The sequence below is a fragment of the Oncorhynchus tshawytscha genome, linkage group LG29 (genome assembly GCF_018296145.1).
Source record: "Oncorhynchus tshawytscha isolate Ot180627B linkage group LG29, Otsh_v2.0, whole genome shotgun sequence".
Taxonomy (NCBI): domain Eukaryota; kingdom Metazoa; phylum Chordata; class Actinopteri; order Salmoniformes; family Salmonidae; genus Oncorhynchus; species Oncorhynchus tshawytscha.
Genome location: NC_056457.1, coordinates 4,148,971 through 4,167,129, shown reverse-complemented (window position 1 = coordinate 4,167,129; position 18,159 = coordinate 4,148,971). Strand labels below are relative to the sequence as shown.

General features: G+C 41.5%; 1 protein-coding gene across 1 annotated transcript in view; it reads left to right on the top strand.

Moving 5' to 3' along the window:
* LOC112228031 (cadherin-12-like) overlaps positions 1-17,340 on the top strand; it is a 207,040-nt gene extending 189,700 nt beyond the window's left edge. Inside the window, exons 10-12 of the mRNA XM_024393152.2 lie at positions 118-235; positions 1,645-1,896; positions 16,056-17,340. Of these exons, the coding sequence (XP_024248920.1) occupies positions 118-235; positions 1,645-1,896; positions 16,056-16,594 (909 nt within the window). The 3' untranslated portion in view covers positions 16,595-17,340. The remainder of the gene's footprint in view (positions 1-117; positions 236-1,644; positions 1,897-16,055) is intronic.
* The last annotated feature ends 819 nt before the right edge of the window (positions 17,341-18,159 follow it).

Here is an 18,159-nt window from a genome sequence, read left to right as displayed (position 1 = left end):
AGTCATATTTGGCCTAGCCAACCAGGAAAAAAATACTCACATTATCCACATGTAGATTGTTAAAAAAAAAGGGGGGGGCAGTGTGCCAGTTTAATGTAAAAAATGTTTCTCTCTCAGGTAATTCAAACCTTCAGTGCAAAGGACCAGGATCTGCCTCAAAATGGTCATAAGTTCTCCTTCAAACCGTCAGAGAAGGACATCAACAACAAGAACTTCACTATCCGAGACTTTGGAAGTGAGTTATCTTGACCAGGTTTCTGACACTATGCCAGTGAGGAAGAAAAAGTAGTCCTGATAGATGCTGTCATCAATACTTCTTCACTAACATATATCTAGGTGATACAGTGCATCCATCATAACACCTGCAACAAGGTCACAGGCTTTAACCTTTAGACTTGTGTTGTGAGTACCTTGTGTTTTTGTGAGGACCTGATATACAGTGTTATCTTACATATCCAAGCAAAATAATATACATTTCTAGACATTTTGTGCAGGAGCCATGGCCATTACCATCATTGGGAGTCAACTCTGTAATATAATTGATATGTGATTATTATAAATGTAGAAAAATGTTTACTGTTGTGTCAATTCTACAGAATTGATGTTGTCATATAGTATATTCTCAGAAAGGTATGGTGTCTCTTTCCAATGGGGATATTGTGAAACACAGCCTTGGAAGTCTAACATGCAAAGGAGGGTAAAAACTAGTGTGACTGTGACCTATTGCAGTATGAAGCTGTGGAAACGAATGCATTTCTCAACCTTGAAGACAGACCTGGCTTGAACCTCTGATCCAGTTTTACTTTTTGGAAACAGCGTCTCACAGCTTTTTGCCCTGCCATCACATTGCCAACAGACACAATCTCCAGATACAGGGGTGAGATCTGATATGCAGGGACAAGGCATTTAAATCACCACTGGCGAAGTCTAGCAAAGCAGGAGACAGGAGAAGAAATACAGATGGCATCCCAAATGGCACCCTTTTCCCTTTATGGTGCACTACTTTTGACCAGAGCCCATAGTCTGTGCATAAAATTGAAAGTATTTTTTGACACCTTGAACCCCTGTCAGGAAAAAGTCCCAGGCCTTGTCAGACGAACAAACCAATCCTGACAGGGGTCAGACAGTCTAGACCCAGTGGACAGGTTTGGGGCTGGTCCAAGCTGACACATCGCTTCGTTCCTGAGAAACACTGTCCAGGTCTATTCCTCTGACCAACTTCACACCTGCTGCAGCACCAGGCCCAACACCATCTTACTTTGAGTACATTCTTACTACTCTTCTTTGCAGGCAATGTTAGCTGAATGAACAAAACAAAACAGTTTCCCAGAGCACTCAGTTGTAGGGGGTAAGGCTGCCATGTTGTCCCGTAGGCAATGTTTTCTGAGGCAACATGCTGGCTGATGTAATGTCAGGTCGGCCTTGTTTATGACATGGGACAGTAAAACAACCAACTTACAACATTTCTGATGTAATTTCCAACAGGCACACATGCACAAGAAAACACAGGTTCATTGTAATAGGTTAGTGTATCCCAAATAAGAGTATTAACAGTGGCTGCTTCTTTGTTCCATATCCTTAATAAGACTATATTACTATTCATCCATAGTTAAACAATGAGTGTTTTGTTTATTTCTGTCCCAGATAACACAGCCGGGATAGTGACTCTGCAGAGCGGTTTTCGACGGCGTTCCCAGAAGATCTACTACCTGCCCGTTGTAATCCAGGACAGCGGCTACCCCGTCCAAAGCAGCACAGGCATCCTGACCATCCGTGTGTGTGGCTGCGAGTCAGACGGATCACTCCTCACCTGCAGCGCAGAGGCCATCTTCCTCCCAGTGGGGCTGAGTACAGGGGCTCTGATAGCCATCCTCCTGTGCATTGTCATTCTACTTGGTGAGTAATTTATGCCTTATTCACTCCTCCTAGTCAGAATTGACTGTGTTATGCTGTTTATCCTTGTAAGGCCCACCCAGAGCATGAACCAACGTTCACAAAAACACAAACATACCCACAAAGCAGTGTCATAACCAGACTAACCACCACAATAGTCAGTGTATTGTCATTCTACTGGGTGAGTATTGAGTAATTTACTCTTGTTCTTGGTTCTACTAAATTATGACTGTGTAATTCTCCTAGTGGAGCATAGTACATGGACTCTGATAAACCTTTGTCTGTGCATCGTTATCCCTAAAACAAAAAACCACATGCTTTAACATGAAACTTCACATGTGAAAACATATGTTTTTGGAGCACTTAAAAATTGGTAATATGTCACGTGTAGTTTCATGTTATTACATGTTGTTTTACATGTTGTCCTGTTATCACATTAACTTCACACAAGTTCACATGTGAAATTCATATGTTTTGCCTCAAGGGATTCTACTAGATGAGTCATTTACAGTAATGACTGTAACAGATCGGTGTATGTCACTGTACAGGCAACCCAGGAGAAAAACCCACATTAACATCACTTATGAAGGGTAGCCCTAACCCTAGCTGTAATGCAACCCTTACCCCTACAAGCTGACGAATCATAACCACTTGCCTTACTAAAACTATAGTATTGGTTGGTTTGGCCGGTGGCAAAAATAATTTAGCTCTCAGGGAAACTGATGCCACTGCCCGATAGATTACCTCACACTAGCTATTTAGTTCACAGATGGGGCCGACAGATGTGACAGCTCAACTTTTAGCTCCTAATCAACTTTGCAGTATTTCCTTTTTTTCTGTGTTATTTCTTACATGATTAGCCTAGATTTTCTTGTGTTATTACATACAGACGGAATTTTAGGTGGGATATCAGAGCAAGGGTAACTCGCCAGCATTACGACCAGGAATACGAATTGGAATCTTTGTTCGCACCCCCCAGGGCAAGTGGATTAATCCAGCGGCTACTCCAAAGCATTGCCAGCGGAGAAGAGGGATTCAGAGTAGACGTTTTGTCAGGAGGCGTGCACACCATCCATCACTTCCAAATATATTACTCAATAATGTTCAGTCTCTGGATATTAAAGTAGACAAGCTCAGGGCAAGGATCTCCGTCCAGAGAGACATCAAAGATTGTAACATACACTGTTTCACAGAGACATGGCTCTCTCGGGATATACTGTCCCCATCCATACAGCCAGCTGGGTTCTCAGTATACTGCGCAGACAGGAATAAAGAACTCTCAGAGAAGAAGAAAGCCAGGGGGTATGTTTCATGATTACCTATTCATGGTGTAATTGTGATAACATGCAGAAACTCAAGTTATTTTGTTCACCTGACCTAGAATACTTCACAATCAAATGCTGACCGTATTACCTCCGAAGAGAATTCTTAAAGTCACAGCTGGTTATTTTCCCCCTCAAGCTGATACCACAACTGCCCTCAAAGAACTACACTAGAACTAAATCTGATAATGGCACCGGAAGAAATGGCAGCAGTTTTACAGCCGCCCAACCAATTGTGCTATTATGTGGGGTTTTTTTGCGTTATTTGTACCTTATTTTGTACATAATGTTTCTGCAACCGTATCTTACGGCAGGAAAGAGCTTCTGGATATCAAGACAGCGATAACTCACCTCGGATTAGACAAAGATTTTTTTCAACAACAAGCAAGACTCACATGACATTCTCCAAATACCCGGCAGGTCCGACATCCCAGTTATTCGCAAGAGGAAGCGACGCAGGTACAAAGGATGAAGAGCCTGATGCCTCATCAGGACCTGCAGAATGCGAGTAGTAGAGCTGCCGTTACCGTCAACATTACTTGCCAATTTGCAATCATTGGACAATAAATTAGACGAGGTACGATCACGAATATCCTACCAACGGGACATCAGAAACTTACCGGACTCGTGGCTGAATGACATGGATATTTAGCTAGCAGGATATATGCTGCACTGGCAGGATAGAACAGCACACTCCGGTAAGACGGGGGGGGGGCGGTCTATACATATTTTTAAACAACAGCTGGCGCACGATATCTAAGGGAGTCTCTAGATTTTACTCGCCTGAAGTAGAGTATATTGTGATAAATTGCAGGCCACACTACTTGCCTAGAGAGTTCTCAGCTATACTTTTCGTGGCTGTTTATTTACCACCACAAACAGATGCTGGCACTAAGACCGCACTCAGTCAGCTGTATAAGGAAATAAGCAAACAGGAAACCACTCACCCAGTGTTGAGGTTTTCTTCCGTTGAAGGAGAGTCGGACCAAAATGCAGCGTGGTTAATACGATACATCTTTAATGAAGATGACACACAAAAATACAAAACAACAAACGGACCGTGAAAACCTATACAGCCTATCTGGTGAAATACAAAACACTGAGACAGGAACAATCACCCACGAAACACTCAAAGAATATGGCTGCCTAAATAAGGTTCCCAATCAGAGACAACGAGAATCACCTGCCTCTGATTGAGAATCGCCTCAGGCAACCATAGACTTTGCTAGAACACCCCACTAAGCCACAATCCCAAAACCTACGAAAAACCCCAATACATAAACACAACACAAAATAAACCCATGTCACACCCTGGCCTGACCAAATAAAGAAAGAAAACACAAAATACTAAGACCAGGGCGTGACACCCAGAGGCAGCGCTCCTAGTGGCCGGAGACTTTAATGCAGGGAAACTAAAATAAATTCTACAAAATCTCTATCAACATGTTAAATGTGCAAACAGAGGGAAATAAATTCTAGATCACCTGTACTACACACACAGAGATGCGTACAAAGCTCTCCCTCGCCCTCCATTTGGTAAATCAGACCACAACTCTATCCTCCTGATTCCTGCTTACAAGCAAAAATGAAAGCAGGAAGCACCAGTGAGTTGGTCTATGCAAAAGTGGTCAGATGAAGCAGATGCTAAACTACAGGACTATTTTACTATCACAGACTGGAACATGTTCCGGGATTCTTCCGATGACATTGAGGAATACACCACATCAGTCACTGGCTTTATCAATAAGTGCATCGAGGACGTCATCCCCACAGTGACTGTACGTACATACGTTAACCAGAAGTCATGGATTACAGGCAACAATAGCACTGATCTAAAGGGTAGAGCTGCATCTTTTAAGGTGCAGAACTATAACCAGGAAGCTTTCAAGAAATCCCGCAATACCGTGCTACGGACCATCAAACAGGCAAAGAGTCAATACAGGGCTTAGATTGAATCATGCTACACTGGCTCCGACAGTCGTCGGATGTGACAGGGCTTGCAAACTATTACAGAATACAATGGGCAGCACAGCCGCGAGCTGCCCAGTGACACAAGCCTACCAGAAGAGCTAAGTCACTTGTATGCTCGCAAGCAACACTGAGGCATGCATGAGAGCATCAGCTGTTCCGGACGACTGTGTAATCACGCTCTCCGTAGCCGAAGTGAGTAAGACCTTTAAACAGGTCAACATATGGGGCCAGACAGATTAACAGAACGTGTGCTCCAGGCAAGTGCTGACCAACTGGCAGGTGTCTTCACTGACATTTTAAACATGTCCCTAAAATGAGTCTGTAATACCAACATGTTTCAAGCACACCACCATAGTCCCTGTGCCCAAGAACACAAAGGCAACCTGTTAAATGACCACAGACCCGTAGCACTCATGCCTGTAGCCATGAAGTGCTTTGAAAGGCTGGTAATGGCTCACATCAACACTATTATCCCAGAAACCCTAGACCCACCGCCCAAACAGATCCACAGATGATGCAATCTCTATTGCACTCCACACTGCCCTATCCCACCTGGACAAAAGGAACACCTATGTGAGAATGCTATTCATTGACTGCAGCTCAGCGTTCAACACCATAGTACCCTCAAAGCGCATCACTAAGCTAAGGAACATGGGACTAAACACCTCCCTCTGCAACTGGATCCTGGACTTGCTGACGTGCCGCACCCAGTTGGTGAGGGTAGGTAGCAAAACACATCTGCCACGCTGATCCTCAACACTGGAGCTCCCCAGTGGTGTGTGCTCAGTCCCCTCCTGTACTCCTTGTTCACCCACAACTGCATGGCCAGGCATGACTCAAACACCATCATTAAGTTTGCAGACGACACAACAGTGGTAGTCCTGATCACCTACAACGACGAGACAGCCTATAGGGAGGAGGTCAGAGTCCTGGCCAGGTGGTGTCAGAATAACAACCTATCCCTCAACATAACCAAGACTAAGGAGATGATTGTGGACTACAGGAAAAGGAGCACCGAGCACGCCCCCATTCTTAATGACGGGACTGTAGAGGAACAGGTTGAGAGCTTCAAGTTCCTTGGTGTCCACATCAACAACAAACTAGAATGGTCCAAACACACCAAGACAGTCGTGAAGAGGGCACGACAAAGCCTGTTCCCCCTCAGGTTCTTCTGCTGCAACATTGAGAGCATCCAGACTGTCAAATAGCCTTCACCAGACAGCTTCCACCCGGTTACGCAACCTTGCACCTTAGATGCTGCTGCCCTATATACATAGACTTGGAATCACTGGCCACTTTAGTACTGGAACACTAGTACCTTTAATAATATTTAAATCATGTTTACATAATTCTTTACTCATCTCATATGTATATACTGTATTCTAATCTACTGCATTTTAGTCAATGCCACTCCGACATTGCTCAATCTAATATTTATATATTTCTATTACTTCCATTCTTTTACTTTTAGATGTATGTGTACAGTTGTGAATTGTTAGACACTACTGCACTGTTGGAAATCAAGCAGGAAATCTAGGAAATCAAGCATTTCGCTACACCCGCAATAACATCTGCTAAATATGTGTACAGTAAGTGACCAAAAAATTTGATTTGATTTGATCTGCTCTCCAAACCATTGTGATCCATTTAACAATGTATTGTGAGAATATCCTCACAGACCTCGCAGACTTGTCGACGTGACAATTGGGAGCAGAATGAAGTGCCACTTCCTGTGTCTTGTTCAAGGGGCTAGGATTTAATTACAGAACAAGTATTAATGGAGTGCTGAGATATGAGCCTTGATGGATAGGAATGAGGGAGCTGAGCCTGAGCCCCCCCCCCCCGATTTGAATTGACCTCGTAAAGCATCATCAAATCCCATTGTCTCAGTACTCCTTGGTCACGGACTGATTTAAGCTTTAACTTGACCCTAAAGGTCAGGGCTGTAAAACTTGTCTTCAGAGTATTGTCTTACTTAAACTCATCCCACTTAAAGAGAAGCTCATCTGCATTCATAGCAGCTTGTTTCCAGGGTGTGTGTGTGATGAACGGCAGTAAAAATGTGTAATTATTTTCCAGTGTCGGTCAAGTATGGCTGTGCCCGTGACCAATACAGAGTGGTCAAAATGTTTTAAAATTACACTCACCCCCTCCATCACTGATGATTGTGGCTGAGGAGCTGTTCATCAGTGGAATGCGAAGAGTCATGAGCCGCTCATGCATGCCATTAGGCAGTTCAGTCAAGCGGGTGGTCAGTGAAAAGAAGCCTGCACAAGCATAGTGTAGTGTATGGGAGCATTGAGCTATCCTTGCCCACACATACTTGACGACTGGGATTCCTAATCCAGTGCAACCTTCATCTGCCTTTCCAGCTGTTTGGGAGATGGGACTCCTGTATCCGCCTGGTCAGCCAAATCAAATTTTATTTGTCACATACACATGGTTAGCGGATGTTAATGCGAGTGTAGCGAAATGCTTGTGCTTCTAGTTCCGACCATGCAGTAATATCTAACAAGTAATCTAACCTAACAATTTCACAACAACTACCTTATACACACAAGTGTAAAGGAATGAATAAAAATATGTACATAAAAATATATGAATGAGTGTTAGCCGAACAGCATAGGCAAGATGCAATAGATGGTATAGAGTACAGTATATACATATGAGATGGGTAACTTAGGGTATGTAAACATGATATAAAGTGGCATTGTTTAAAGTGGCTAGTGATACATATATTACATCAAGATGCAGTAGATGCTATAGAGTACAGTATATACATATAAGATGAGTAAAGTAGGGTATGTGAACATTATATAAAGTGGCATTGTTTAAAGTGGCTATTGATACATTTATTACATACATTTTTACATTTTTAAAGTGGCTAGAGTTGAGTCAGTATGTTGGCAGCAGCCACTCAATGTTAGTGATGGCTGTTTAACTGTCTGATGGCCTTGACATAGAAGTTGTTTTTCAGTCTCTCGGTCCTCGCTTTGATGCTGTGGGTACAATATCACCAATGCACTTGCTAATAAACTCGCTCACCGAATCAGTGCTTTCATCAATGTTGTTGTTCGACGCTATGAAGAACATATCTCAGTCCACGTGATCGAAGGGCGGGGTTCAGATCCGGGGCCCCGAGCTTAATGATGAGCTTGGAGTGTACTACGGTTTTGAAGCGTGGAATCCGATTGGTTGGACCAGCATTGAACAGACCTGAGCATGGGTGCTTCCTGTTTTAGTTTCTGTCTAAAGGCTGGGAGCAACAAAATGGAGTCGTGGTCAGCTTTTCCGAAAGGAGGGCAAGAGGAGGGCCTTATATGCATCGTGAAAGTTAGAATAACAATGATCCAGGGTTTTGTTTTGTTTTCAGATTAGCATTGTTAAAATCCCCAGCTACAATAAACGCAGCCTCAGGATATGTGGTTTCCGGTTTACATAGAGTCGAATAAAGTTCTTTCAGGGACGTCGATTTGTCTGCTTGGGGAGGAATATACATGGCTGTGATTATGATTGAAGAGAATTCTCTTGGTAGATTATGCGGTCGGCATTTGATTGTGAAAAATTCAAATTCTAAGTCAGGTGAACAAAAGGACTTAACCTGTTGAGTGTAGGGGGCAGTATTGTGATGTTTGGATGAAAAACATACCAAAATGAAACTGCCTATTTCTCAGGCCCAGAATCTTGAATATGCATACAATTTGCTGTTTTTTCTGAAAGCTCTCTGTTCCATAGCCTGCCTTCGCTCCATTTAAAGGGATATCAACCAGATTCCGTTTCCTATGGCTTCCCCAGGGTGTGAACAGTCTTTAGACATAGTTTCAGGCTTTATTTTGAAAAATGAGTGAGAAAGATCACATCGCATCATTGTATGGCCAGCAGCGTTTTGCATGCGTAACAGCTAGGAGCAGACATTTTCTCTCTCCTATTGAAGAAGCTACAGTCCCGGTTGAAATATTATATATTGTAAAAACAACCTGAGGATTGATTATAAAAAACTTTTGACATGTTTCTACGAACTTTACGGATACTATTTGGAATTTGTCTGCCCGGTCTTGACCGCTCGAGCCTGTGGATTTCTGAACATAACGCGCTAACCAAAAGAGGTATTTTGGATATAAAAAATCATCTTTTTGGAACAAAAGGAACATTTGTTTAACTGGGAGTCTCGTGAGTGCAACATCCGAAGATCATCAAAGGTAAGCGATTCATTTATTGCTTTTCTGACTTTCGTGACCAATCTACTTGGCTGCTAGCTGTTTGTAATGTTTTTTCTACTGAGAGAGATGTCCTTACATAAACGCTTGGTATACTTTCGCCGAAAAGCTTTTTTGAAATCTGACACGTCAGGTGGACGGGATGGGTGACGGGATGGGTGCAACAAGAAGTTAAGTTCCTATATGTTGTTATGATCACACCGTTAATCACAGGCATACACCCCCTCCCTTCTTCTTACCAGAGAGATGCTTGTTTCTGTCGGCGCGATGCGGCGCCGACAGAGATGGCCGCCTCGCTTCGCGTCTCTGGAGTCTGACCAGAAGACCGCCTCGTTTCCCTCTTTTTCTGAGTCGTTTTTTTGGGTCGCTGCATGGAATCCACTCCGTTGTCCTGTTTGTAAGGCAGAACACAGGATCCGCGTCGTGAAAAACATATTCTTGGTCGTACTGATGGTGAGTTGACGCTGATCTTATATTCAGTAGTTCTTCTCGACTGTATGTAATGAAACCTAAGATGACCTGGGTTACTAATGTAAGAAATAACACGTAAAAAAAAAAAATACTGCATAGTTTCCTAGGAACGTGAAATGAGGCGGCCATCTCTGTCGGCGCCGGAAGGTCTTGTGGTTTGTAAATGGAGTTGTCTATCTCCTAGGCTAGTTACTCGCCAGTTGTTGAGAGCCCAGCCTTCCAAATATGTTCCCGTAGTTTTGATTTCCTTTATGCATTGCTTGCTTGCTTTGCTCTGCTTTGCGTTGCTAGTAAATTCATTATTCGATCTACAGACTAAGGTGTAGGAGGTCTCCTCCTACAGGACGACACCTGCGAGGGTAAAAAAAAAACACGCCCTGTTAAGAACTCTTTTTATTTATTTAAATATTTTTTATATATATTGACTTTCAACAGGACCACTTGGGACCCGGATGCCAAGACGACCACTCAAATGTCATATCCTCGCATATAGTTGATTACAATTAAAATATGAGTAACCTGCTTCATAAGATCAACTCAATGGCCTTGTAATTAGTTTCTGCTCTGAGAATAGCAAGTTGGGAGTTCGAACACAGGCAAAATCATAAAAAAAGACTGCAAAAATGGGACCCAATTCGTCTTTACTTGGCACTCTGCATTAAGGAGATAGATTGGGGTAAGGCCCTGCGATAGACTAGTGTCTTGTCCTGGTCGTTTACTTGTACATCAAGCTGCCTCACGTTACAGAAACAGGAAATAGGCTCCCCCTCCTATGAGCCATTCCGGCTCGCACAAGACAAGGCTCATCAAATAAAAAATGTATTCATCACATGCTGTAGACTAACAGTGAAATGCTTACATTGGGGGCATTCCCAACAATGCAGAGAGAAAGAAAATAGAAAAGTATTAACGTAATAATAAACACACAATGAATAAACAATAATTCAATGACTCGGTGTGCAGGGGAACAAGGTAATTGAAGTAGATATGTTCATATAACAATAAAAAAAAGTCATAATATAACAATATAAAGTCACTATGCAACATGATGGATAATAAATGTTGCAGCAACGTATGTGATGAGTCAAATAAGTTGAGGATCCAGTTGCAGAGGGAGGTGTTCAGTGCCAGGGTCTTTAGCTTAGTGGTGAGCTTGGAGGGCACTAGGGTGTTGAACACTGAGCTGTTATCAATGAATAGCATTCTCACATACATGTTTATACGTTACAGCCTTAATCTAAAATGTATTAAATAAATCTACACACAATACCCCATAATGATAAAGTGAAAACAGATTTTTAGAAATGACCCTTTTCTATGAGATCCGAAATTGAGCTTTGGTATGTCATGTTTCCATTAATCATCCTTGAGATGCTCCTACAACATGATTGGCATCCACCTGTGTAAATCCAATTGATTGGACATGATTTGAAAAGGCACACACCTATCTATATAAGGTCCCACCATTGACAGGAATTGTCCATAAAGCTCAGAGACAAGATTGTGTCTAGGCACAGATCTGGGGAAGGGTGCCAAAAAACCTCTGCAGCATTGAAGTTCTCCAAGAAGACAGTGTCCTCAATCATTCTTAAATGGAAGAAGTTTGGAACCACCAAGACTCTTCCTTGAGCTGGCCACCCAGCCAAACTGAGCAATCGGGAGAAAAAGGAATTGGTCAGGGAGGTGACCAAGAACCCAATGGTAACCCTGACAGACCTCTACAGTTTCTCTGTGGAGATAGGAGAACCTGTCAGAAGGCTAACCATCTCTGCAGCATTCTACCAATTAGGCATTTGTGCTATAGTGACCAGACAGAAGCCACTCTTCAGAGGCACATGACAGCCCTCTTGGAATTTGCCAAAAGGCACTTAAAGACTCTCAGACCATGAGAAACAAGATTCTCTGGTCTGATGAAACCAAGATTGTCTTGCCCATTCATTCATTAATGGCACACCATGTCTCAATTAAAAATCCTTCTTTAATCTGTCTCCTCCTCTTCATCTACACTGATTGAAGTGGATTTAACAAGTGACATCAATAAGGGATCATAGCTTTCACCTGGATTCACCTGGTCAGTATGTCATGGAAAGAGCAGGTGATGTTTATGTTTTATACACAGTGTATATTATCCATGTCTTTGTCAGGGTGCCCGCACATCAGCCTCTCTTGCGCCATCTCTTTCTATTCGGAGTTTCAGGATTTAGGGCCTGGTCAGGTGACCAGTATGTCTTGCACCGCCAATTCGTTGAAGTAGAAATCTTCGTCCAAATCGAGGTAATTGATCACTGTTCTGATGTCCAGAATCTCTTTTCGGTCATAGAAAACATTTGCGGAAACATTATGTACCAAAAAAAGTTCAGATCAGCGCAAAAAACAGCAGATTTGTTCAGGATCCCGTAAAACGGCAGATATCCATTCCAGTGCCATTATTTCTAGTATACTTAATCTGCTTAACCCTTAGCCAATTTCTGCGGCCCAGCGGAAATCTAATTTAACATAATAAAAATCCCCATCAAAATTCATCAATTTAAACTAGAGATATCTATTTTTTTGCATGGGCTCAATCCACCGCATCTGCCGATATTGCCCTTCCATATCTCCGGTGAAAGGTTGCAGAGCTAGCGTGGTGTTTGTCAGACCATGAGACATCCCGAATATCGGTCTTCTCACAGTAACTTCTGTAGCCTCCGAATGGTTTGGCCTACAAAACTATGACCACAAACTATGGTGCAACTCTCACGAACAGGTTGCTGTTCCCCGTTTTGCTCTAGGACGCCCACAAGCCCCACAAGACTCGTCTGAAAGTCCGCAGTACAAGTTTATAAAAAATGAATGGAACTATACATGGAAATAGTTTAGTGCCTAAAATGAAGGGATAAATACAGTACAAGTAAAAAAAAAAAATCCTGATATTTCTTATATCTCTCAGATATAGGACAGACACTTCAGAACAAACTACCTTTTGATTTTTTTGGGCACTATCTGTTGTTGCATGTTGTAAATCTGTCATTCAGCGGGATGATATTGGCTAATAGCAGTAATGGCAAATTCAATGTTTCATCCAATCATTATTTATTTGACACCTTAGAGGCCTTAAAATACTAAATCAGGTAGCAAAATAATCCTTGGTATGATCATCTTTAAACAATTCCATATGTTAGCTAAGAAATATGCAATCAGACTCAAACTGCTAAACATCTGTACCAGACAACATGACAAATTATTAGATGTCTCACTGTTCAACTGAAAGTGTATCTATCAGTTTCATATCAACCACTATTTGTTATGATGCATGCATACATAATTCAAAATGTCTATATAATCTTGCGATTCAGAAAACATAATTTGCCATTAACTGCTATTGCTACTAGCTACATCAGTTAGTACTATGTCCTTGCATCCAATATGTAATTTGCTCTCACATATTGCATATGGAATGTGAATGCATGTACACAGGAGGATTCTGTATTAAAACCTCTTACGGATCATACCGTTTTTTACATTTTCACCTAACATGACATACCCGAATCAACCTGCCTGTAGCAAGGATATACATATTCTTGATAACATTTGAAAGGAACCACTTTGAAGTTCTTGAAAATGTGAAATTAATGTAGGAGAATATAACACATTAGATCTGGTAAAAGATAATACAAACAAAAAAACATGTGTTTTAAATATTTCTTTTTTATCATATTTGAAATAAAAGAGAAAGGCTATAATATAATATTACAGTTGAGACGCAATTTAGATTTTGACCACTAGATGGGAGCGGTGTATGTGCAAAGTTTCAGACTGATCCAGTGAAGCATTGCAATACTGCACACATTTTTTTATCAAGTGTCCCCAAATGTGCCAAATTGGTCAACTGATACATTTTCAAGTACAGAGAACATAAAAAATGTACGTTTACACACTACCAGGAAGGTCATACATGATGCAAAATTAGCTTCCCAACAGAAAATACACTAACCTTTACACCTCTAGATGGCCGGGGGGATGGGTGTGGGGCCAGAAACAGCAGGGGTTCAAACTTTAAAACCCAGTTCCTACATTTGAATATATCAAACAAAACTATGCTACATTTTATCTCTGGGACCCTCAGGATGACACATCAGAGCAATATTACTGAATGTAAGTACATTATTTACCTTCAGAGGTGAATGTATCAAATCAAGCGCTGTGATAAAAGTTTTTTGTTGTTGTGTACTCTTAAACATTAGCATGGCATTTATTCACTGTAACAGCTACTGTAAATTGGCCAGTGCTGTTAGATTAACAATAATTTAAGCTTTCTACATATAAGACATGTCTATGTCCTGGAAAGTTGGATGTTACTTACAACTTCATTCTATTCACATAAGCAACAACTGTCCCGGTATAGGGATGCCGATCCCGTAGAGGATACATGTGTTACTTGGACCACACCATGGCCTAAAGTCTCCTTTTTCTCCTGCCAAGTCAATTTATCGTAAATTACGGGTCAACAAAGATACATTTAGTTGAGCAAACTGCGAGGAGATATTTTTCATGTTGAATGAGTCTTTGTTAGTAAGAAGAAGGCCCTCTTCACCCACTGTCCTCTCTGTGAAGGTAGAGTTAGTGTTGAAAGGGTTGACCACATGGTGAGAACTGTTATCAGAGCTCAGAGTCAACATGCCCTTAGGCTCTGGCTGGCACAACTGTTATTCGAACAAGTCATGCTGTCTCTGAGAAATTGTGTGTAGCACAACTTAAAGAAATACACTTTTTTTGAGGGGAGAGACAGTTATTTTCTATGGTGGATTTGTCAAGCTAACCCAGGTGTTCCTTCCTGTGTGGAAATAATGGGAAAATCAAACTGTCTGTTGAACTGGCTGTATGAGCCCTGCCTCGCATCAGCACAGCTCCCCATCACAAATAGATCACACACAGCTACCACCCTAGAAAGATATGTCCAAATAATAATGACCGTGCTTGAAATACAGATCTTGACCACAGGGGGATGCTGACGCACTATTTGAGTTATATTGATGAAGGAGAAGGACAGTCTATTCCAGCACCCATGCTTTTTATTAATTTTTTTCCCTTATCCTTTCTTCATTTCAATTGAATATATTCTATATGTGTGTGTGTGTGTGTTGAACCATGCATTGCATTCCCATGTGAATACTCCAATTGAAGACCCATATGGGAAATGTTTATTGTGAATTACCACAGGGAGGAGGAACAAATTGTGGAATAATATTTTGTTCCCCTTGCTTTAAAAAATTAGTGTGAGAGATGTAAATTCGATATGGGCAGCCCCAGGCAGAGATTCCATTGGGTTTGACGCTTAAAAGGGTATCTGTAAGGTAAGGGAAATACCTTACAGATGAATACCCATACACCCCCCTGGAAAGATCAGTGTATTTTGCTTGACTATGATGCATTGTCAGTAGGCTATGTAATGTTTGTTGTCAGGTCAGTACTCAGTACATAACATACAGTATGTTGCTAAGGAACAACATGTGTGGGAGATTTGGTCACTTCATCATTGGCAAGTCAATTGATTGCTGTGCCAGGAAACAATACCATGACCTGTCTCATAACATTTGTCACATGCGCCGAATACAACAGCCGCACCTTAGAGTGAAATGCTTATTTACAAGCCAACAATGCTTTAATAAAATTAAAATAAGTTTTAAGTAAAAGATAGATAAGTAAAAATTTGAAAATAGAAAATAAAAGTATCAAATAATTAAACAGCCGCAGTAAAATAACAAGCAAGGCTGTATAGAGGGTGTACCGGTACAGAGTTAATAATGTGCGGGGGCACCGGTTAGTTGAGGTAACTGAGGTAATATGTACATGTAGGTAGAGTTAAAGTGACTATGCATAGAAAATAAACAGAGAGAAGCAGCAGGGTAAAAGAGGGGTCTGGGAAGCCCTTTGATTAGCTGTTCAGGAGTCTTGTGGCTTGGGGGACCTCAACATGGCGCTCCGGTACCACTGCCGTGCAGTAATTGATCAAATGCATTCTATTACATTTCCCCATGCAAGTAGCACTGCATATTATATCTTAGCCTATATTTTCACAAACTATGCTGTATTAGCAATATTATAACCAACACCATATACCACCATATAGGCTACCAATACCATTCCGATTGATTCATAGTTCATAAGCCACTGTTTAATTCTCTCTATGATCTCTCTCCAGTGATTGTGGTCCTCTACGTGGGTCTGAGACGACAGAACAAGAAGGAGACCCTGATGACGTCCAAGGAGGACATCCGTGACAATGTGATCCACTATGACGACGAGGGCGGGGGCGAAGAGGACACGCACGCTTTCGATATGGGAACCCTCTGCAACCCCAAAGTCATCAAGGAGAAACTCCTGAAAGAGAACCGGGACCTTTTCCGACGTGATGTCAAACCCGAGACAAAAACCGGCAAAAACCAACTGCCTGTTTCCCAAGACAGTGCAGATATCTGCAACTTCATCAATCAGCGACTGAAAGAAAACGATGTGGACAACTCAGCCCCACCCTATGACTCTTTAGCTACCTATGCCTATGAAGGGGAGGGCTCTGTAGCGGAGTCGCTCAGCTCCATCGAGTCTCTGGTTGTAGATACCAATGAGGACTATGATTACCTCAATGAATGGGGTCCTCGATTTAAGACTCTGGCAGGAATATTTGGAGAGCAGTCGGACACTCAGTCAGACACAACGACAACAACAGAAAACAGACTTTGATTATGTTATTCATCGAATCCAAAAGTGGACATAAAATGCCATTTTTTTCCCCCTTAATTTCAGGGTTTTCTATTTTAGCAAATGAATTTGTTTGTCAATCTTTTTCTTGTGGGTTTTTCCTATCCTCATTCACAAAGATGTATAAAAGGAGGATAGATAGCTAGATGAAAAAGACAGCCTTTCAACAACTTTTATAGTGAATGTTGTTTTATGTCTAATTTATTCTACTTTGTTTTCTCACTGCTAGGGGGAAGAAATACAGAAACACAGAAAATGCAAGCATTTTCTTCTTTGATATCCTTATAAGTGCCTCAATAATTGTTTTCTTATTTTTTTTATTCTCTCTCTCTCTCTCTCAATCTGGTCACGCAAACATAGGCTGACTGGCAGACAGAGGCATGTGGGTTTGAGACTACTCTCAGTTGGACAAGTTATGGGAAAATTATGTGGCCCAGGTTTGGCCAAAGATATTTTGAATGTTATTTATTATGATTTATTTATTGTGATGGAGTTTTTTGGGGGAGGGGTTTCTTCGTTAACGTATTTATCTATTTATCTCTTAATCATACACATATTTGGGGGGAGGGACACTTGAGGATTTTGTAATTATTCCATGGCTCAAACGAAAAAGTTTCAGTTAGGTGAGTCAGGTGTATTGACTTGTACTTGTAAAAATGTATTTAGGGCTAACCAAGATCATGCAGTTCAGTCAATGTAATAAACACTGTTTTCTTAAATAAATACCACTGGTAAAAACAAATGTTTCATTGATTTATGTTTTGTTCTATTTTGTTTTGGTTTTGGGAAAAAAACATTCTCAATCTGGTTTGGCTTTGTGTGAAAATGTAATATTATTCTTATCCAGAAACAGAATACCATGTTTGATTCAATAAGGTACCGATAGCCTCAGTCTACTGCAATACTGTCCGGGGCCTGCGAGCTGATCTAATGTCTAGGAATTTTGGTGACAATATTGACAATGGGGAGCATTCCAGTGATAATGGAACAGAAATGGGAACAGACAGCATTATAAGCTTGGAGCCTTCCATATTAATAACAGACTGATCCCCAGAGGCCAGAGTATGGCGTAGTAACTGTGTGTGTTTGTTTAATGAAACAGTCACCCCCTTCGCTCTGTATCAATTTTGAATAGTTGGCTTCTGCCATTATGAATGTATTGTTTGATCTCTGTGGCTGTTGTAATGGACCAGTATGCCCCTGTGCTCTAGTGTGGCCTTTCGGAAAATCACAACACTGCCATTTCAGCAATGAGTCACCCTGCTACTGACATTGACCCGATGCAGACAGACCAAATACAGACATCATCAGTAGGGGAGGCTCACCAACCTGCATAAACATGAGCGAGAGAGAGGGCTAGCTAGCAGACAGATACTGAATTGATAAAGAGAAAACAAAGCAAATACTGGTGATGGGAGGATACGCTATATATACAAAAGTATGTGGTGACCCATTCAAATTGATGGATTTGGCTATTTCAGCTACACCCATTGCTGACAGGTGTATAAATACGAGCACACAGCCATGCAGTCTCCATAGACAAACAT